The sequence below is a fragment of the Schistocerca cancellata genome, chromosome 4 (genome assembly GCF_023864275.1).
Source record: "Schistocerca cancellata isolate TAMUIC-IGC-003103 chromosome 4, iqSchCanc2.1, whole genome shotgun sequence".
NCBI lineage: Eukaryota > Metazoa > Arthropoda > Insecta > Orthoptera > Acrididae > Schistocerca > Schistocerca cancellata.
This window is the reverse complement of record NC_064629.1, coordinates 276,568,809-276,592,442: the sequence shown is the minus strand read 5'-3', so window position 1 is coordinate 276,592,442 and position 23,634 is coordinate 276,568,809. Positions and strand designations below refer to the sequence as shown.

General features: G+C 38.5%; 1 protein-coding gene across 2 annotated transcripts in view; it reads left to right on the top strand.

Moving 5' to 3' along the window:
• LOC126183499 (DNA damage-regulated autophagy modulator protein 2-like) overlaps nt 1–23,634 on the top strand; it is a 238,448-nt gene that overhangs the window by 178,020 nt on the left and 36,794 nt on the right. For both annotated transcript variants that reach the window (XM_049925537.1, XM_049925538.1), the window contains exon 3: nt 9,152–9,273. In XM_049925537.1, the coding sequence (XP_049781494.1) occupies nt 9,152–9,273 (122 nt within the window). The remainder of the gene's footprint in view (nt 1–9,151; nt 9,274–23,634) is intronic.

The following is a 23,634-nucleotide window of genomic DNA, read 5'->3' as shown; positions in this document are numbered from 1 at the left end:
GTCCAAAATCCTACTTCAATGATATTAGTTTGTAATTCTGGGAACTATCTGTATTTCCTTTCCTGGGTATTGTTGTGAACTCTACAACTTTCCAATCCTCAGGTGCGAATCTTTTGATGAGCGAACGACTGTATATGATTGCTAAGTATGGAGCTATTACATCAGCATATTCTCTTAGGAACCTAACTGGTATGCAGTCTGGATAGAAAAACTTGCTTTCATTAAAAGATTTAAGTTTCTTCGCTACACTGAAGCTATCTACTTCTAAGTTACTCATGTTGGCAGCTGTTCTTTATTCGAATTCTTGGTGAAGGAATTTCGGAAAACCTTGTTTAGTAACTCTGCTTTAGTGGCACTGTCGTCGATGACATTACCATTGCCATCGTACAATGAAGGTATTAATTGTGTCTCTCTGTTGGTGTACTTTACAAATGACCAGAACCCTTTGGGTTTTCTGCCACATTTTGAGACAGCTTATCACATGAAGACCACACTAAATTCCGACCTTCTCTAAAACGTCACCAAAATTTGAATTTTTACTTTCTTTTAAATGTGGAATTCTTTTTTCGTTGCTTCTGCGACACAGTTATAACCTGTTTTGTGTATCATGGGACATCTGTTCCTATTAATATATTTGGTGTAAATCCTCAGGTGCCGTCGCTGCTATTTCTTTCCATTTAAGCCACATGTGGTGTACACCTACATAGTTAGTTTCTAAGGGAGGGAGACTGTTTCTTAGGAAGGAATCAAGCGAATTTTTATTTGTGATTCTTCAACTTCTCACAGCTTAATTCATGAGGAAATAGTTCACAAGTGAACAGCTGGATGTCAGTATGCAACGGGCACAATATTTCGGCAAGCGACCACGTCGCAATCATCCCTTGCGCCCTGACGAACTGATTGCTTGGGAGCCGGTGAAGCGTTTCTATCTCCCCCCCCCCCTCCCTCCTATCATGCATTCTCTCTGACGTCTGCGCCCAGCGTCTCCTCTACCACTCCTAACCATCGATACATTGCACCATCCTAGGATTGCACGCAGGTACACGTACTGGTGGCACCTCTGCTTATCAGCTACCTGCCCCTAAAACCAGTTCGTTGTTGGATTTCTCCATCCTACTCTTAATCAAACTAACTGCAGGTTCAGATGCCTTACTAAGGATGTAGCCGCTATCAGGACTGATCAGCGGTTCCCTTACTCGAATATCGATAGGTTAATTGAAGACACAGTCCCAGAAGTTAGACATCGGCATCGGAACCTTAGTATGGAAGTAAACCATTCCGTGTAATTCCAACAGGGAATGTTCAGTGATTGCCGACATGTTAGGGTGCTAGTATCGGGTTTGCTGCTGGGGTTCTCAGCAACGATCTTCAACAGCATACACTATATGACTTATATATGTCTTGCTACATTGGCTGGGTATCTCATAAACCCCATATTTCCATAGTTCAAGGTCGTCTTTGACACTGTCAAGCAGTGGCCATATTGTATCTAGTTGGCGAAGACCGTCTTAACTTGGTATTTCCAGAGAATTCGCCCTATCTTTCCGGATAATGTGGCACAAAAAGGAATAAATGCAATGGCCGCATCCTCCTGAGGTCACTCTTGTTTCCGCTGGTTTACAGTTGGTGTATGACACAGGGCTCTCCTAATGAGCCACTGGTTGTAACCATTCTTCTGGAACACTGCCCACAGATGTTCAAGTTATTGGATGAGACCTTCATTGTCAAAGGGGGTGTGTGCCCCATCTACCAATATTTTGAGCATACCATTCCTCCAGGCTGGTGGTGGCAGGTGGAGGAATAGCAGAAAAGCCACCAGCATGTGCACCTGCCCACAAAACTAGGACAGAGCAGTGTGTCAGGAGGAGGAGCGGGAAGGAGGAAGCGCTGGGCATGGATGACGGATAGAAAGATGTATCTGAGGTAGGGGGGAAGAGATATAAGTATCGCTCCAGCGTCCAAGCACCTGGTGGTGACACTGTGACCACTTGCCGATATGTTGTGTCCAATGGACACTGACATTCAGTCATTCCCCTGTGAACAATTCCATCGTGAGGTATGCTGGGAGAAGCTGATGAACTACATCACGTTCCTTTATGGGGAGGAGATGCATCACAGCATGAAAAGACTTGAAAAGCTGGGCCGCTGGAGGAGTTGTTTCTTAAGCGCATTTGCATTGTTTATGAGATGCTGTGAAGAATGTGTGGTGTCAAAATTAGTAAAGGCAACATATCATATCGACTCAGCACCAGCCAGAAGAATCAGGAAACATACCACAGCAGCCTAACCATTTGTAGGGGAAAACATGCTCTTTACCTGTTGGTGTCTGGACTTGACTTACAAAAACCTTTTTCCAATACATCTGCAGCTGGCCATAAAGTTCTCGTTCTGGGCATAGGAATGGATTGATGTTATCACTTGGGCTGCAGCCATCTCTGCATAGAGGTAGGCCACTGGACCTCAACCATCAAAATTCGAGCGTATGTCAGAGAGATAGACTTCTGATACAACCTGCAAGGCTATCATCAATCTCACAGCCAAGCAGCTGGATGAGGACACTATTTCTGTTCTTATGAAAGAACTCAAGTTTGCACCCCCTCTTCAGTCTGCGCCTACCATAACATTAGCAGTGCAGTGGAATAGGCAGCTGCACGACCTTCACCTGAAGCAGCTGAAGATGTAGGAGGGAATGCTGAAAAGTAATGCCCTCGAATTTTTTATTCTGTTTTCAATATTTGTTGAGGCATTAAAAGCCACGCAAATTAGTTGGTCGATTTTCCCACTTCGCTGATGCAAGTTGCAATCCTCTGCCGCTAGATGCCTATGAACTGCAGTATGTAACATGACAGTGTGTAACGTAGTATGTCAGTGTCTGGGAAAGAGCATGCTGTAATCAAGTTTATAACTGCAGGAAATGCGCCTCCAATTGAAATCTATAGAAGAATGAAAACTATAGAGTGATGATTGCATCGACATCAGTAATGTACAATGTTGGGTTGTTCAGGCTCATAATGAAGGAAACGATGGTGCTAACCTCAATGTGTGCGACAGGACTTAGAGTTTTCCAAAACTTAAAGAACACTTTAGAGGACTTCACTTTGATAGTTATGAAGTGGTGCAAGTAGAGGTGAGGTTGCGGCTCTGTCAACAAAGTCAAACATTCTGCAGTGACAGTCTCACCAAACATGTCCCTCATTGGGAGAAATATGTTCGTCGTCAGGGTCACTATGCAGAGAAATAAGTATGCAGATATGAAGAAGAAAGATGTAGAATATTAATAAAGTCTGTTTTATTTAAAAACCTTCAAGAGTTTTCACACAAAAATTCAGAGGTATTACTTTTCAAGACACTCTTGCACATCACAAAACCTGTCACGCTCTCACGTGAGAAAGACCTTTGAAACCAAATATCTCTAGCAGATAAAGGGCAGTCGTACCAGAACTAAGAGAAGATCCAGATGACAGAGGCATCATAACTGTGGTCCTATCTCACCATGATTACATTAAGAAAATGCAGGGCCTACTAGAAGACAGTGCATACCAGAAGATCGACAGTAATCCTGCCAAGAGGTTGGAGAGGAAGGCCATGTTTAGAAGCTACGAGAAACAGCATCAGCTCCTGGGATGCCCTTACATCCCTTTGTTAGCAACATTGGTGTACTCGTTCGTTAAGTACCTAAAGGATTTGCTTAGTCTTTGCATCAGGAGGTGTTCACATCACATTCGCAACGCCAAGGATTTTGTAGGATGCCTTAACAATTTTAAGCTTAAGGATATGGAGATTCTTGTGAGCTTCAAAGTTGTCTGTCTTTTTAGCAGAATGCCTTTACATGAATATTTAGAAGTTATTGGACAGAAATTTAACACAGAGACGACAAAACCTTTTTAGTCATGTTTTGATGTTGACATACTTTCTGTTTGATGGTAACTACTCTGGGCAGTCGGAAGGAGTAGTGCTGAGGAGTCCACATTCATCAATTGTCGGCAACATTTATATGGAATATTTCGAGGAGGAAGCCATGGAATCAGTCCAGTGGAAATCTACCTGCTTCTTCTGCTATGCAGATAATAATTTAGTCATATGGCCAGCTGGAAGAGAAGAACTTAATCACCTCCTCATACTCATCGCAGTCAAATACACCAGACCATTAGTTTTACCACGAAAGTCAAAATGGATGGAGTGCTTCCCTTTCTGGATGTCCTGATAAAAAGAAGAGCAGACAGAACATTGAGTCACGGCTTGTACTGAAAGAAGACACACACCAATACATACTGTAAATCTGGCGGAAACAGAAAAGGAACCTCAGGAGGATGCAGCTTTTGCATTTATTCCCTTTTGTGGCGCACTATCTCGAAAGATAGGACGAATTCTCTGGAAACACCAACTAAAGATGGTCTTCTGCCCCCAGCTAAAACAAGGCTAGTGTTTGGTAGTGTCAAAGACGACCTTGCACTACGGAAATCCGACGTCTATTAGATTTCCTACCAATTTGTTTAGATATATATAGGCCAGACAGTGTGTAATGTCGAAAATCGATGCCAAGAACACCAAAGGCACACCAGACTGCAGCAGCCTAATAAATCGATAGTCTCGAAACATTGCCTGTCGGAATTACACAGAATAGATTACGACCATACAAACGTTCTGACTCGGACGCCAACCTTCGGACTGTGCCCGTGATAGATTTGAGTAAGGGAACCGCTGATCAGTCGTGATAGCGGCTGCGTCCGTAGTAAGGCATTGGAACCCGAAATTAGTCTGATTAAGAAGAGGAAAGTGGTATCCCACAACGAACTGATTTTGGCGGAAGGCATGGGAACAGCAGAGGTGCTGCCAGCATACGTACCTGGGCGCGAACATGGGATGGAACAGTGTGTCGGCGGGAGGAGTGAAGTAAGAGATGCTGGGTGCGGACATCGAATAGAATGGCGGATTGGAGGGAGAGGGAGGAAGAGATAAAAGTGTCTTGCCGGCCACCAAGTGGTCTGTTCGTCAGAGGAAGTGATGATGGCAATGTGGTCGCTTCACGAAATATTGTGCCTATTAGACACTGACATCCGGCCGTTCACTCATTAACTATTTCGTCGAATTTTACTTTTTGTGGATAGATGTTTTTGTGTTTATTTATGGTAGATTCGGATGTTAAAGTATTCAGTCTTGCCGCAACAACCATGTGGTCACTAATCCCTGTATCCATCATGAAGCCCCATATTTGCTCATGGTTATTTGTTGTATGTTATCGCAACCAGTTACACTTTGATTGGGCTTCTCAAGTAACTGCTGAAAATGATTTTCGGAAAACGCATTTAGTACAATTTTGGACGATGTTTTATGCCTACCACAGGCTTTAAACAAGCATTTTCGCCAATATATTGAGGGTAGATTGAAGTCACCACCAACTATAATTGTATTCCAGATGAGACTCAAATTTTCCTTGAACCCTTCAGCAACTATATTATCTGAGCTAAGGGTCAGTAGCCGGGACATTAACTTCTACCCCTACTAACTCTCAGCAACCATTACGGTACTTCAAGATAAAATACTTCTAAGAGCAACAAACACGACAACACCAACTGAATTTAATCTATCCTTTCTGAACACCATAAAGTACGGGGAATATTTGTTTTTGGAAATAATTATTTATTCGTCAATATCAAGATTATTTCCTTCCAAACTGTCCCTATTAGATACTATATACACATACCAGCGTTTTTTCCAACCCCCAAAACACTTCTGGAACTCGATTTGTGGGATAGCTTTTTGTCCTCTCAGCAATCCGTTTTTGACCGCTTTGAAGTTTACTTTATTTTTGGCAACAGAAGAAAATCACAAGGAACCGTGTATGTTAATATGGAGGCTGAGCGTCGTTACAGTGTTGGTTTTAGCCAAAAATTCACAAAGCGAGCTACGAAGTATGAGCAGGTGCATTATTCGGGTGTAAAAGGCCTGAATTGTTTCGCCACAGACCCGGCCGATTTTAATTTTTGGATTTCTTAACGTAAACGGCGTTAGACTTGTAAGAGGTACTGTACACCTTTTCGAACGTTCTACTTTGTGGCATGAACTCAACGTGCACTACACCGTTAAAATCGAAGAACACTGTAAGCGTAATCTCCGTATTCGAGCTCACTCGTCGAGCTCTCTTTGGTCTTTGGGATCCAGAATGTTTCCAGTAGAGCAATTGAACCTTACGTACGATTTCATGTATGAAACCCATGTTTTATCCCTTTTATGGCAAATTTCATCTTTATTGACTTCATCTAGTGACTACTGACTAACTTGCATTCATCAGTGTTTTTGTACGCAGTACAATAATTATGAAACAAATTTTGCTGTTACATGTTTCACAGTCAATACTGTACATCCAAAAAAGAGTTCATGGCATCAGTCAATTGATATTCCAACATCAACAGCGACTTCTCTGATTCTGATTCAGCGTTCGTCCGTGATCGGCACTTTAAGCCGCTCTTATAGCAAAATTTAATACAAAATCTGTGATAAATTTTTTAGACAAAATAAATACCGTAATCGGCAATACTACCAAAACACATGTTATCTTTCTGACAGCTGACAACAGACTAAATATCCGATATGGCTAACACTGTAGGTCTGTAGAGATACTTTTTAGACATGTTTACCAACACCACAATGAAATAATCCAGCGAAATGGACTAACACAACACGCGAAATTACAAAATGCCCATTACTTTTTAAATTCACGTCGTACCACCCTCTCTCGGGATTGAAGTATACGGAAATCACTCAAGAATAATATTCATTCGTTTGAGCGCTTACAGCACCCCAAAGACGACCTGTACCTTCGTCAAGACTGTCCACCGTTCACTGGCTCTTGAACTGTGTCAGAATTGTTGAGGAACTAGAGGGCCTTCGTTCCCCGAATACCAGCGGAGCGTACTCGCACAGAGCAAGTTTGGGATGCCGGTAGCTAGCTCTGACCGTCTCTGTAAGCTTGGATGGCTGACGGATCAGGATAGCACACTACTTTCGGTGGCTCGAAGTTGGTGGCACCACGCCTCACTACCGTGCAACTCAAGAGCATGATTTCACCTCACTTAATCGCTGTCTACTCCTCATGTAGCAAAAGCATAGAACGAAGGGCAGACTCAAAATTAAACTCAGCTTATGTAAGTATTGTAAATGGTTCAAATGGCTCTGAGCACTATGCGGCTTAACTTCTGAGGTCATCAGTCGCCTAGAACTTAGAACTAATTAAACCTAAATAACCTAAGGATATCACACACATCCATGCCCGAGGCAGGACTCGAACCTGCGACCATAGCGGTCGCTCGGTTCCAGACTGTAGCGCCTAGAACCGCACGGCCACTCCGGCCGGCAGTATTGTAAATGTTAGATACAAATTTCGTTTCGGTTTTTATATAACATCGCGATCTTTAGCGGATATCTATGGCCACCAAGTCATTTGTAAAACAAGTTTGCAATTTAAAAAAAAAAAACTTTTATTTATTTTTGTTTTACGCTATGTAACATACAATAATGAACAGAAACATTCTGACCACAGCCCATGGTGAGACCCAATGCCTCCTGGAGGTGTGGTCACGTGATGTAGTAAGAAAAGTAAATAAGCACACCAGAGACGAATGAGGAGTCATTCTAGCGACGATTTGGACAGTAGGTGAGAAAATCTACTGACATAAGTGTCTTTGACAATGGACACATTGTTAAGTCCTGGTGCTTCAGAATGAGCCTCTTGGAGACAGAGAAACAGGTTTCCTGTCCATGTGTTAGCATCTGTGGAAAGAGGCTGAAAGATGGTGAAACGACTAGTAGAATACATTGTTTGGATATCCACATCTCATCACAGAATGCGAAGGTCAGGCATTTGCCAAATCTGTAAAATCGGTTAGGCCACAATTGGACGACAGAGTGCAATGCTGGTTTAGGCACAAGTGTTGCAGAACACGCCATTTTGTGCACATTGTTGATAATTGGGATCCACCACATGCAGCCTCTACACGTTCCCATGTTGACATAACAACTCTGTCAATTAAGATTGCAGTAAGCATAGTATCATCGTGATTGGACTGTGGACCAATTTATAAGTGTCACCTAGGAGATGAATCACGTTTCTTGTTCATATCAGGTTAGGTCAATGGTCATGTCCAGATCCACTGTCATCTAGCTGAATGGATATTCGAAACACACACAGTGCTGCTGACACAGGCCAGAGGAGCTGTATTATGCTATGGGGGACACGGGAAGTGTGGTAGTGATCCAAGGCATCATGAAAGCGGTGGATTATGTGAATTCTATTGCAGATCACCTGTATCCCTTCATGTTTCATGTCTTTCCCGCGACAACAGTGGCATCTTCCATCTGGATAAATGTCCATTTCACAAGACCAGAAATGTGCTAAAATGGTTTGAGGATCATGACAGTAAACTCAACGTTGCTGTCTTGGTGAGCAAAGTCCCTTGAAATGAACTTGATGGAACACTTTTGGGATTCTATCAGGAGCTACTTGCATAACCACAAACAACAGAGAATTTCCGACTTTTGCATGCACATCTCATACCTCTGGAAACCTAACAAGGATTTGACGAATTCATTCCAAGCAGAATCACTTTTACATAGAGTTCAAAAACGTGGATAAACACGTTGTTAAGCAGGTGGTCGTACTCAGAATGAGATTTTCACTCTGCAGCGGAGTGTGCACTGATATGAAACTTCCTGGCAGATTGAAACTGTGTGCCCGACCGGGACTCGAACTCGGGACCTTTGCCTTTCGCGGGCAAGTGCTCTACCAACTGAGCTACCGAAGCACGACTCACGTCCGGTACTCACAGCTTTACTTCTGCTAGTACCTCGTCTCCTACCTTCCAAACTTTACAGAAGCTCTCCTGCGAAACTTGCAGAGGTCCCGAGTTCGAGTCTCGGTCGGGCACACAGTTTTAATCTGCCAGGAAGTTTCAGGTGGTCGTACTGTTTTTGAACATCAGTGTACCGTACACCTATGGGAAAATGAAAAATATGAAAGAGTGCAGAAGGTTGTTGCTTTGGTCTTACCTTCTAGATCTCCAGCTTAGATTCAGCTGGAACTTTTTTTCAGAAAAATATGAAAATGTGGTTACTGTGTGGAACACATTGAAACATTTATATTCATTTGTTACAGCTATGCAATTGCTGCAGGGACAGGTCACGTAGATCCAGGATTTCCGTACATCTCTTACAGTGGTAATGTGCCACCTGAAAGCTGCATCTTTGGCCAGCTCCTAAATATCTCTGCTTGCTTAGGTAAGTGAAGCTACTTGCTATGCTGTACATATTACTCATTTGTTCTCTCTCTCTTTCCCCATGCATAGAACATCCTGAACGGGGATGGTTTAAGGTTATTTTGGGCTCATAGCTGTCATGAAGTACTGGGGCATACTAATACATATTCATTTTGTTAAATTTTTTTTCCATATTATGTATGAAGATAACATCTACTAAAATTTTATGCTATGCTAGACTAGCCTAGGTTCCTTGATTTTTGAACCATTACATGACTAAAAAAACCAACATTATTCAAGAACTTTAACTATAGTACCCATGAGAGCTAACTCTTAAAATGGTAGCACTACCTGCTTAGAACACATGCTTGAAATCCATTTGCTGCAGAATCTTAGAGCATATTCTGAGCTCAAACGTAATGAGGTGTCTTAAACAGAATGACCTCCTCCATACCAACCAGCAAAGATTTTGAAAACACCAATCATGTTGTGTGCTGGGTCCATTGATGTTCATGTTGTATATTAATGAACTTGTGGACAAGGCTAATTGTAATGGCAGACTTTTTCTGATGCTGCCATTATCTGCAATGAAGTACAGCCTGAAAAAGTTGCACAAATATGGTATTCAGTCAGATCTGGATAAGATTTCAGAGTGATGCAAAGATTGGCAAATAGCTTTAAATATTCAGAATGAAAAAGAGAGTATCCTATGACTATAAAATCAGTGAGTCACAGTTGGAATTGATAAACTCATACAAATACCAGATTGTAACACTTTTTTTAGAGACATGAAATGGAATGATCACATAGCTCAGTCATTGGTAAAGTGGAGAGCAAACTTTGGTTTATTGCAGTCAGTCCACAAAGGAGATTGCTTACAAGTCACTCATGCAACCCATTCTAGATTATTTTTCAAGTGTGTGGGACCCACACCAAATAGGACTAAAAGGGGATATTGAATGTACACAGAGAAGGGCTGCATAAATGGCCACAGGTTACTTTTATCAGCAGAATCAGCAGAAGTGTGTCACAGAGATATCAAAAGAAATGAACTGGCAGACTCTTGACGATAGGTGTAAACAATTCTGAGAAAGCCTACTTACAATTTTCAAGAAGCAACTTTAAATGATGACTAGAAATATACTATGGTCCCTACATACAACTCCCATAGAAATCTTGGAACAAGATTAGATTAATTACAGCTAGCACAGAGGTATTTAAATGATCATTCCTCTCATGCTTCATACATGAATGGAATGGGGAAAAACCTAAAAACTGGTACAATGGTATGTCCTCTCTGCCATGCACTTCACAGTGGTTTGCAGAATATGGATGTAGATGTAAATATGAAGCTGGAACTGATCAAATGACCAGTGTTCTCTTACTCCTGATTTCATCATATGGAAAGAGGATGTTCAAGTACAATCACTTTGGGATTCGTTTTGCATAATAACAAAATCAAATTAATTCTGTCAAGTAGCATGTTACAAGTTTTTATGAAACTGTAGCACAACAGTTTGATAGTGAATGAAGCTAAATTGTCAACAATGTTCAGTCTTCTAGTAAGTACTTACATAACGGTTGGTGCAACATGTCATTTTATTGGATATAACACTTCATTTTTCATGCACCTATTTTCTGAAAATTTCATCATAAAGACAAATTGTGAAGGATGTAGAAAGACTCAATCAACTCAGTAAAATCAGCAACCAAGCAAGGTGCACAGTAGTTAATGTACAGGACTCATATTCATGATGAATGGGGTCCAAGTAGCTATCTATCTATTCATATTTAAATATCTTGTGCTTTTTCTAGATATCCTTATCCACATGACTGGTGATTCCTTTCCAACCCTCTCCAATCTTCAGTGACATTGATGTTGACAGGATATTAAAGTAGTTTGATTTGATTGTGTTATTGGCATATGCACTAGCAAATGCTCTTTGATAACCTAAAATAAATTCATTTGTTTATTCTGCCTGAGGATTTCTATATCTGTTTAACTTCCACATCTGTATAAAATTATGTTGCAGTTTTGTATCATCTATGGTATTTACCAGACCAAGTGAAAGCCTTACAATAAAAGAGAGGCTTTGTTTTTTTGGCTTTGTCAAAGCTTAAGTCTGCAACTATTCTTTTGGAAGATTTATACTTTTCCTGTGAGTCTGTCTTCTTATTTTCCTGGACTTGAACTCTCTTTCCCACTTTCAGCTTTTGAATGAGCTTAAATATGATTTACCACTTACACATTCCTCTAACTCAAAAAAGTGATGTACCACCTACATACTTGCAAATGACTGTGGGTTAGATTCAAGAGGAGCAAATAATGACAGAGTAAGCCTAATGAAATGTAAGAAATAACTTTCCTGTGAAATAAAAACAAAATAATAACCCAAATAAAGACTATCTGGTAACTTACCATGATACTGGTTGTTTATTAACATCGTGAGTGTCAAAGTACAGTGAGGTGCCATGTTTAACTTTTTTCAAGGTTAAGATGATTTTATTCCTCTCAAGAGGACTAAATTGAACTAAATTCAGTGATATACTGTGATGAAACTTAAGAGCAGGCAAATAGATAATGAGCAGTACATCAGAATTGCTTTTCAATCTAAGAATTGAACTGCCATTGCATCTTAGATTCATCAGGCTCCCAATGTCACAATCCTTGCAGCTCCTAAACAAAAACATTGATGGTGGAATGAAACCTGTGAAAATGCTGTGCCTCAAAGAATAGACACCTGGAAAAAAATGGATATCATCTAAGGACCAAGCAGATTTTAATGCATTTTGTGATTCAAGGAATGTTGCAGTACAGTGGGTTTGATCATATGAGGAACAACAGGTGGAATTATCGAACAGAACTTCCAGGAAAACAATGTCAGAGAGTTACATCAAACCTTCAAGTCTATTCTTAAAGGGCATCACGACCCTTAGCATGTGCTCTGGAGATGAACCTGAAAAGCTACACCTGAACAACATGGAAAATTACAACAGTTTTACTCAGTACTATTGTGAACAGCCAAAAGACAAACTATCTGCCCTTGTGTTCCATACATATCTCAAGGATATCTTCAGATGCAAGGCAATCAGAAGAAGTTACTACATTGTTGTGTTACTCGACTTCAGAAAAGGAGATGACTCAGTTAACTGAGGGTCATTACTGAATATTCTGAAGAAGCTTGGGGTGGATAATATGTTCAGAAACATGATAAACATGACCAACAAAATATCAAAATTTAAATCCAAAAACAATATTTTAGACTCCTCTGAGGTAAAACTACATCTCAGACAAGGAGAGGAACTCTCTTCCTTTCTTTTTATTTCTGAACCATAAAGAATAAAATGAAGAAAAGTTTCAGTTATGCTGCAAATTCAAAGGAGCTTATGAGTCACAGATGACTTGGCCATTTCTACTAGCAACAGCAGTTTAGCAGTCAGGAAAGTACACTTTCTTAAGGATGTAGCAAAGAGAGTAAGACTACAAATCTCCTTTGAGAAGATAAAACACACATGATGAACATTAGCAATGGGCCAGAATGGATTATAATTAACAATGGAAATACTGAAAGAGTCAAGAAGTTTAAGTACCTAGGAGAAGTACTCCAACAGAAAGGGCTAGAAAAAGAACCAACTGGTATGATGATCTGGAAATCTCCTGAGGTTATCCAGAGTATGAAGAGGGTTTCCACACCAATGCAATGCAGGTTGCAACTGGTCTCAGTTGTTCTCACTCAGGTTTATGAAAGGAGATAGCACAGACCATTCAGTTCTGTTGAATCCTGTCTCCTGAAGGAAGGAGTTCATGAGGTCGTCTTGGGGTGTTTCTGCATTATCACTGTGAAATATGAACCCATTGCCATAATTATGACTTTATGGGAGCACAACAGGCTGGGGGATCCTGACCAAATACTGCACAGTGTTGACTGATGCATTGGCCCCTGGCTACCTCCACATTTTTTGACAACAATCATTAGGCATCAGACAAACCCTCCATTCATTGGTGAAGAGAATCTGACGTCATTATGCAGTTTCCATTTCAGGCATTCCCTTGTCAATTTTCTTCATGCACCACAGTGCTGGGAAGTTTGTGCATTTTTCATAATGGATACCAAGATGTCAAATTGTTCATTTGCAGTTGGTTGTGCATGGTGTTAGTTCACACAGCCATTTCCTTTTCCTTTCATTATGACTTTCTTTTTCAACTGCAGGGGTCCTCTAGTGATAAAGTTCCTATAGCATGGAACCACAGTCAATGCACAGTGCTGTGAAGACACCTTGCAGAAACTGTGGTATGCCATAAACTCAAAATGCCTAGGAATGTTATCAGATGGTCTCATCCTGTTGTACAATAATTTCTACCCTCACACTGCCAGTTGGGTGAGGGCTATGCTTCAGCCATTTGGTTAGAAACCACAACATCATCCGTACAGCTTGTATCCTTCACCATGTCTTCAGCAACCTGAAGGAAGACATGCATGGATGTTGGTTTCATTCAGATGAGGAAGTGCAAAAGTGGGTGTGGTTGTGGACCCACCAGTGGCTGACTGTATTCTACAAAACAGGAACTGGTTATCTCATCTCCCAGTGGGATAAATGTCTTAATGCATGTAGTGAAATACAAATACAAATACAAATAGATTACTTTTGAATAGAAACATTCCATGGTCCAGTTGTGGTTGGTGTTCAGTTTTCATTTGTTTGCCCCTCATACATCTACATACACTGCAAGCCACCATATGGTGCATGGCAGAGGGTACACTGTACCACTTCTGGTCATTTCCTTTCCTGCTCTACTGACAAACAGAGTGAGGGAAAGACAATTGCCTACGTGCTTTTGTACAGGCCCTAATTTCTCTTGTCATATCTTCATGGTCCTTATGTGAAATGTACATTGGTGACAGCAGAATCATTCTGTAGTCAGCTTCAAATGCTGGCTCTTTAACATCTATGATCAGTAGCTGATCAACAGGAAATCTTCACTTGTATTTGAAACTTACAGTTCAATTTATCACTCTGGTTGCCCCTTTGCATGGTAGGTTCTAAGTCAACAAGTTAAAATCCACCTGTACTAATGCTATTGCAATACAAACTTGCTTCAGAAGCCAAAATGTAGTTCTTGCATACAAATCAATATTGTCATTTCCATAATGCCAGAACAAAATGTCAGCTGCAATTAGTAGCTCATAAAATGAATGTACATACTGATAGTTTTAAGAATATGTGTGTAATCTGTATAACCATCTACCGTAAGAAACAAAAGAAGCAAATCAGAAGCTAGGTTTTCTTTCAACTGAAAATTCTTGCTCCTGAAATACTGTTTTAGTTTTGGAAGGAATTTCTGGAAATTTAGCTGTTGTACTTTGACTGTCTGTAATACCTTATTGTTTCTGAAAATTCAGCTATAGCATTTTGACAGTCTGTAATACTTTTTTACAATATGTTTCAGTGTACTTACACTCAAGTTTTAATATTAGTGGAAATTAGTTGTCCCCTATAGTGTGTAACTATAAGTTACATGAAGATTGTTTAAATTCTGGTAATATGAGCTCAGATTTCCTGTGTCAGCATAAATCTCCATTGTTTAGGAATGTACATAATAAATGCACAAGCATGAAAACTTGCATGATCAGTGATCATCACCATAAATCAATACATTATTTATCATGTGCACAAGCATCATATGAACATGGCTCTGAGGGACAACCAAAACGAAATTCAGAATAATTCTCAATGCCATATCAGTTAATGTAAACACATTGTTTGACTGTAACAATATTCATATCATTACCATTCTTTTGATCTGCCATATAGTCTCTCTCAAAACCTCCCAGATTGCTAATACAAGTCATTTTCCATTTACATTAGTAAAATTTCTAGTTGTGTAGCTGCATACTCTAGACTCTGTGAACTACTGCCTGATGAGACAAAACTCATCCCAGATGCAAGGAACTGATAATCAGGGCACACATCTTAATAAGCACATAGTCTTATTTGTCACCTTATGGGTGTACATTCAAAGCCAAGATAAAACTACAGTCAGCAGCTGTTTGGCAACAAGCTATCCCTTTGTGAAGATGCTATTATACGATAAATGTAAATTCATGTATCATTACTGGCTGGACCATGAAAATGGCCAAATGGGTAAGTTCAGCTGCCTAATTAGAAAGGACTGTTTCCTTGGACCCCTAATCTTTGTACAGTGAAAGTACTGTGTCTTGTTTTAGTGTAGATGACTATAATGATAGCACTGTGTACTGTGTTCGTGTTGCTAATGGTGAGGAGATAACAAAGAGGAGGCAAAACATGATACTGGTACATAGTTACTCTTCAGTGGACCACTGAGCCCCTGTCCTACAGTCACCATGAATACTGTCAATATACAGATTCCACGAGTCCTTGGGGAAAATTTAAGATCCATCTTATGATATTGCCTACCAACTTTGTCCACTATGCCCTCAGAGTCTTAATGATCAAAGTCTTGTAGAACAGCTGTAAACTGATTTCTAGGAATTTTTGAAATGATTAAACTACACAGATTTTCATGTAATGTAACTTATTTATACATTTATTAACTCTAAAAACACTGTAATGACCAGATTTGGTTCTACATAAAACGTTTTTATGTAAGTAGACAACCACACTCTCATGATGATGCAGAGGCAAACACCATGAATGTCTGAAGCTACAATCCTTTTTAGACACATTTTCAGGAAACAGACCTGTAAATTATATAAACAGTTCACACACTTGAGGTTTGAGACAGTCACAAAGATGATTTAACATGAAGTACATAAAGTAAAACACATTAATCAGTTCAAAAGAGATAACACAGCACTGCTTGGTAATAGTACATCAAATAATCCATGTATGAATATTGGTCATATATACACAGTCCAATGTTTTTCATAGGAATGCTCAATGTGAACTTTGTGAATAGTGAATAGCTCTGCAAGTGTCAACACAGTAAATCATTGACACTATAGAGATAGAACACAAATGCCAGAATAACCTTTAAACTCTACTTAGCCTAATCACAGTTTCTCAAAACCTCACATAGGCATTAGGTGAGTACTACCAGGTTCCAGACACTTTGACCATAGACATTGCTCCTTTATTCACTTCGTCAGGACTTCCATGATAAAGCCATGCACAGATGTTAAGCATTTTCTTCCTGACTACATACTCTTTATGGGCTACATGAAATGTATTTTCAGTTGCAATTACAAAAAACTGTCAGCTGGATGAGGGAATGATGACACTTGAAATTTGTGCCAGATGGGGACTCAAACCCAGATTTCCATCTAACTGCTTTGGCTATCCATCCACAACTCACAGCCAAACCCAAACTTCCATATGTCATCATTTCTGCATCACTACCTGAACTCATACACAAATTATGGAACTGCTGTGCAGGATAGAACATTTTAATTGAACATTGTGCCCGGTATTGGGGGATAAGAAGAATGATGAGATGTTCTTTCGAATGTGCATGCATGTTCAAAGAAATATTAAATCATTCTTCTTAAAAACACAGGCTCTGCAATACTGCATTTATGGGCTAGTTGTATGCAGATGTTACTGTTGCTGTTTCTGAGCCCAGATTGAAAATTTTGGGTGGCTTCTGACTATTCAATGACTGGCATACGAACGTATTGTGATCTTGGAAACTATGTAATCACTTTGCCACTCAGAATGAACTGTGAGAATTAACAGTAATTTTGTTTATGAAATATGTGATGGTTTAGGAAATTAGAAAAGTTTACGAAAACATTTTACACATTTATGTTGGGAATATTCTACTTATGATTACAAGCATTACAAGCAAAACATTGAAAATTACAGCAAATTATGCAAAAATCATAATTACTAGCTTAATCAGTGAGTGAAGCACATCATTTTGAAAAAAAAATGTAGCTACTCCCAAATTTTAATGTTTATTATCTCATCAGTCCATTAATTTTAAAGAAATTTAAAAATGTCACTGAAAAGTTGGAATGCCCATCTTTCTGAGTTGTCACTAAGTCCATAAATGCTTGCTATCTCACATGGAAACTGCAAGTGAAACTTTAGTAAAAAGTTTAATTAGTCACATATTGTGGTTATCAGATTTTCCAATAAAACTAGATGCATCATGGGAATCAGTAAATTGAAAATAATGCCTTGAGTAATGAATTTAAGTGGAGAAAAACTATGACCAAAAATTGTTCACTGGCACCTTTACTCTCCTTAGGGGCCATATACTGATTGAAATTTATTCCACATCTACATATTTCCTGTTGATTTTCTAATGCTTCATGTTGCCTCTGTCACTTAAATCTGAGCTCAAGAGGGTAATTAATAAGCCAAAAATTGATTATTTTCGGACACTCCTCAGAGACATTCACTAGGCTGTTGTTTACAGTGCTCATGGCATGAATGAAAAATATAACACTTTTGATAATAAAGTGCTTACCTTATTTGAACACTGTTTCCCCCCAAACTGTCCAAGCTTAGAGCAAAGTCTACATAGAAGCCTACTCAAGGAATATGGCTATCTTGTAAAACAAAAAGAAAACTCTATCTGTCAATTCGAAACAGTTCTGATGTTCATGCTATAGCACATTACAAGAAATACTGCAAAATATTAAAGACTGTAATACGGACATCAAAGCAAATATATTACAAGGAAAAGATAGTCATATCAGATAACAAAATAAAGACAATATGGGATATAGTGAAGGAGGAGATTGGTAGAACCAGATATGAAGAGGGACAAATAGCATTAAGAGTAAATGATTCATTGGTGACAGATGTGTATAGTGTTGCAGAACTTTTTAACAAACATTTTATAACTGTTACTGAAAAGATGAGGTTGTCAGGTTCTGTAGATGCTGCTATGGAATACCTCAGACCAGACATTTCAAGTAACTTCCATAATATGAATTTGACCCTCACTACCCCAGAAGAAATAATGTCCATCATAAAATCTTTAAAATCAAAAACATCTAGTGGGTATGATGAAATATCAACAAAGTTAATTAAAGAATGTGATTCTGAGTTAAGTAACATACTAAGCTATCTGTGTAACCAGTCATTTATCAGTGAAATATTTCCTGAATGGTTGAAATATGCTGAAGCTAAGCCACTGTTTAAGAAGGGAGATAAGGAAATAGCATCATATTTGTGCCCAATTTCACTTTTGCCAGCATTCTCAAAAATTTTAGAAAAAGTAATGTACAATTGGCTTCATAACCATCTTATTTCAAATAACATACTGTCAAAGTCGCAGTTCGGATTTCTAAAGGGTTGTGATATTGAGACGACTATCTGCACTTACAGTGAAAATGTGCTTGAATCATTAGACAAAAAATTGCAGGCAACTGGTACATTTTGTGATCTGTCAAAGGCATTTGACTGTGTAAATCACAATATCCTTTTAAGTAAATTAGAATATTATGGTGTAACAGGAAATGCTGCAAAATGGTTCAAATCTTATGTCTCTGGCAGGAAACAAAGGGTGTTATTAGGAAAGAGACATGTATTAAGCTATCAGGCATCATCCAACTGGGAACTAATTACATGTGGGGTCCCATAAGGTTCCATTTTAGGGCCCTTACTTTTTATTGTGTATATCAATGACCTTACATCAGTAACACTACCAGATGCCAAGTTCGCTTTGTTTGCCGGTGATACAAACATTGCAATAAATAGCAAATCAAGTGTAGTCTTAGAAATATCAGCTAATAAAATATTTGTGGACATTAATCACTGGTTCCTAGCCAATTCTTTGTCACTAAACTTTGAAAAAACACACTACATGCAGTTCAAAACTTGTAAGGGGCGTCCCACAAGTATATGCCTAGCATATGATGACAAGCAGATATAAGAAGTGGACAGTGTTAAATTCTTGGAATTACAGCTTGATAATAAATTCAACTGGGAGGAGCACACCGCAGAACTGCTGAAGTGTCTTAATAAATCTCTATTTGCAATGCAAATTGTGTCAGACATAGGGGATATAAAAATGATAAAGCTGGCATACTATGCTTACTTTCATTCCATAATGTCATATGGGATTATTTTTTGGGGTAATTCATTAAGCCAAGCTAAAGTTTTCTGGGCACAAAAGTGTGCAGTAAGAGTTATATGTGGTGTGAACTCAGGAACATCCTGCAGAAGCCTGTTTAGGGAACTAGGGATACTAACTACTGCTTCCCAATACATTTATTCCTTAATGAAATTTGTCATTAAAAATATATCACTTTTTCAAATCAACAGCTCAATTCATGGAATCAATACTAGAAATAAGAATAACCTTCACAAGGATTTAAAGCCACTTACTCTTGTACAAAAAGATATACATTGTTCAGGAACACAAGTTTTCAATAACTTGCCAGCATCCATAAAAAGCTTAACAAACAATGAAATTCAATTTTAAGAGAATCCTAAAGGATTTATTGGTGGCCAACTCCTTCTACTCCATTGATTAACTTCTCAGTAGAACCAACTGTTCTCTCTCTCTCTCTCTCTCTCTCTCTCTCTGTGTGTGTGTGTGTGTGTGTGTGTGTGTGTGTGTGTGTGTTTAAGTACAATATAACTTCTGCACAATTTCAGTACAGTAATGTGTTCATTATAAGTAAGTGTGTGTGTGTGTGTGTGTGTGTGTGCAATCTAACTTCTGCACCTCATCAGTACAGTAATGTGTTCATTGTAAATAAGTATTATATTAGTTCTATTACACGTTTATTATCTTATAAAGAAAAAACTTTTTTATTTTAAATTCAGTGCATTAGTGTTTGTAAAATGATTCTTTCATATAGTGTTAATTGGGACCTGTGGAATGGTACATTAGCTTATTTGTTTGAGTTGTAAATATTTGTCATGTATTATTATTTTTCTGACATGTTCTACATCCTGGAGGACTTCCTCACTAAGGATCAATTGGAATGAAAGTAAATCTAATCTAATCTAACCTAATCACCCCATATATGGAAGAATCATTTTAGTTCCCAACTAGTGATGTAAACATACATGCAGTTACATGAGTACTGTATGTAGAAATTAAAAGGGCAGCTCTTTACAACCAGAAAACATATCTTTAAATTTTTCACTGTGAACTGGCTGCAGAATCCACTCCACACTCGCCCCAAATAAGGTAGTTTACAGCAGGAGATGTGTAAAGCTATGTAGTGACATGATACTTGCTTCATACCACATATCACAGTTTGTGACACATGCCCAAGAGAGAAAAATTACTTCCGACATTCAAAAGAGTTTAATACATTAAATGATAACAGAATTACCTCAGGTTACCATCCATATGTGAGGGCTTGATAATTATAATACTCTACCAAACATGTCTATTCACCATTTATCCAATGAATGTCAAACTAATCTGATTTCCAAAATGATACCATATCTGAATCATACCACACTACTGGAAACATGTACAAGTTTTACTTTGTTAGTTTTGCAGGAATCTCTTCCAACATGTGACCTATAGTTGACATTTAGATTGTTTCAGCTCTTGACTATTGCATATACTATTATGGCACATGCATAATATTGTGGGCCAGTAGAATACTTTCCTATGAGCCTAAAATACGTCTCCCTAATCACATTCATTTCACAGATGGATAAATATATAAGTACTGTTATATCTGTGAGTGACTGGATGTGAGTTCATTATTATAACCCAAGACAGAAATGGACGAAACTGCAAGGTGGAAGGGCAGTTGCAGGAGAGAACATGATACTGAGCAGTAGCTGAGCTCACCATGGTTGACTGAGAGTGTACAAGACACAGACTAGGACAAGCCCAAAGGAACCTATGCAACAATGAGGTGCAAAGCAAAATCTTCCACCACAATTATGTAAACAGGCCAAGAACAAAGAGAGACACAATCCAGGACATAGTCAGAGAGAAGAACAAGTGCCAAGCAAGGTTTTTATTGAACAGTCTATAGTACAGTGATGATAGTAACCAACAATATCAGATGCGAGTACAGAACTGACTGACTGTTTACTGGGCAGCCACATTTATACTGACCATGAGGAGCACTATTGGCCAGCATATTCACATGGTGAGAACAGTAATATGCTCCCTATGAGAGCACAGCACTGCAGTAAAACTATGCCCTCTAATGACCGTGTAGGTCCATTTCCCCTGACAGGTACTCAATTTCCACAGAGCTTGATACCAAGATACCAGACATACTATAGTCAAGTATGGGAGAGACACTCTTAGGCTTCAAGTGTTTTGTGACATTTGCCAAGGCAACAGTTACTGCCCATTCTTTTTTGCCAAAAAGAAATCAAATATCTTAATATTTTGAAGATCTGGATTTTTCCACAATTGTGAGAACATACCAAAATGTTCATGTTTCAATAGGATGGGGCACTACCACACTGGCAATACTTAAAAGCATGTCACATCAATAAACTGTCTCAACAGTGGTTTGGCCATAAGGGTAATACCAATCTCGAATGTACCGTTGTCCTCCAAGGATGCCAGATTCCATGATATGTGATATTTTATTGTTGTGAGGGTTTGTAAAATATGCCTCTGCTTTTAACAGCATTGAGTGTTTTGCTATATACACAGCAACACCAGTGAATGCAGTAACCCTAGGCATGCTCATAAAAGTATGAGATGAATTTGATTATTGTATGACTCTCATGGGTCTGGTGGAGGGAACATGGAACATTTGCAAGAGATAAATGAAACCTAAATGTAATTGCGAAAAGTAATCCAGGGTTGTATGACTCTCATGGGTCTGGTGGAGGGAACATGGAACATTTGCAAGAGATAAATGAAACCTAAATGTAATTGGGAAAAGTAATCCAGGGTTGTGTTTGCATAGTGTAAACAATATTCACTTGAAAACACAGATGGTTCTTATGAAAATAAAAACTTTGTCCTCCAATGCATAAGTTAAAATTCAACTCAAGATTCTATCTTAATTCATGTAGATGATATAGTCTTGTGAAATCAGATGAATCTTTTGAAACACCTTATGCAAATTTACTGTTTTGTTTCTTTGTAATGGCCCAATAACAAGATGGTATATTGAATTGCTGAAACTGGAAGCCAGTACAAAATAAAATAACTTCTCAATTTTCATGGTTGTTTGGCGAATTTCTTTGTTAAATAAATAAATAAGATACACCATAATAATGCATTTGCATTTGAAACTGAGAATCAATTTATTTTTCACACATTGTTCAAAAACCCCATCAATATTTTAATGGTTTTTTAATCATGATCATTATTTCGAAGTGTTGGCTAATGATATTATTTACTAAAATAAACATATTATCTGGTATAGTGAAATCATGATATTGAAGGATTCAATTTGTCATTATTTTCATTTTATAGGTATAAATAAACATTCTTTTCCTTTGGGTGGTCTTTCATACCTTCAGGTTCCTTTAAATTCCCTATCAAACATGTGAATTAAATTCTTACTTAGTATATGTTCCTTTTATGTCAGTTAAACTGTTAAACTTCTGTTGTTGTGTCAATGTAAGGGCTCATAACAAATGAATCCAGAATGTTCGAAACACAAACATCACTGCAAAACATGCCAGACAGACACATAAGAAACATATATCTCTTGACTGGTGTGACAAATAGGCTTTTGTGGATGGTTTCCAAAAATCTGTTAAATGCATCTACACCATGCATGAGCTCAAGGGAAAACTTGTGGATTTCCCATTACATAAAAGTCAGAGTACTGAAACTATTGGTGCTACTATCAAATGCTATAAGCTGTAGGAGATGCAGTGTTGTACTCAATGAAAATCATGATGCACAGTTTTAATTCAATTACACCTGTTGAAACAGAGATCACAACATGAATTTTCTTGCTATGTTACTGCCATTTCACACACTGAGCAATGAATGAGCAACCAAACTAGCTGCACATGGCAGACCCCTACCAACAACCACATGAACCAGCAAATGATGCCGAAGATAAATTTTCTTAATTTCAATGCATAAGTTAAAATTAATCTCAAGTTTCCATCTTCATTCATGTAGAAGGTATAGTCTTGTGAACTGGATGAATCTTTTTGAAACACTCTGTATTATAGCAATTTCAATGGACAAAAGTAATGTTTTTCTGAAGAACAGGCCCAAAATATGAGGGGTTGAGAGAAAAATGTATTATCAAACAAGTGGTTAAAAAATCAAGGTCTTATAGGAAAATGGGCTGCACATTTGTCGTGATACAGCAATAACGATAGGACAATAGGGAATTGATGATCAAGGTAATGACTGTTTGTCAATGCTCTAGCTAATGCAGGCAAGTATAAAAACAGCTAGTGTAAGAAATATGGCATAATTTATTTATTTATTTATTTAGCCATCCATGGACATTTTAAAATGTATGGATGTTGT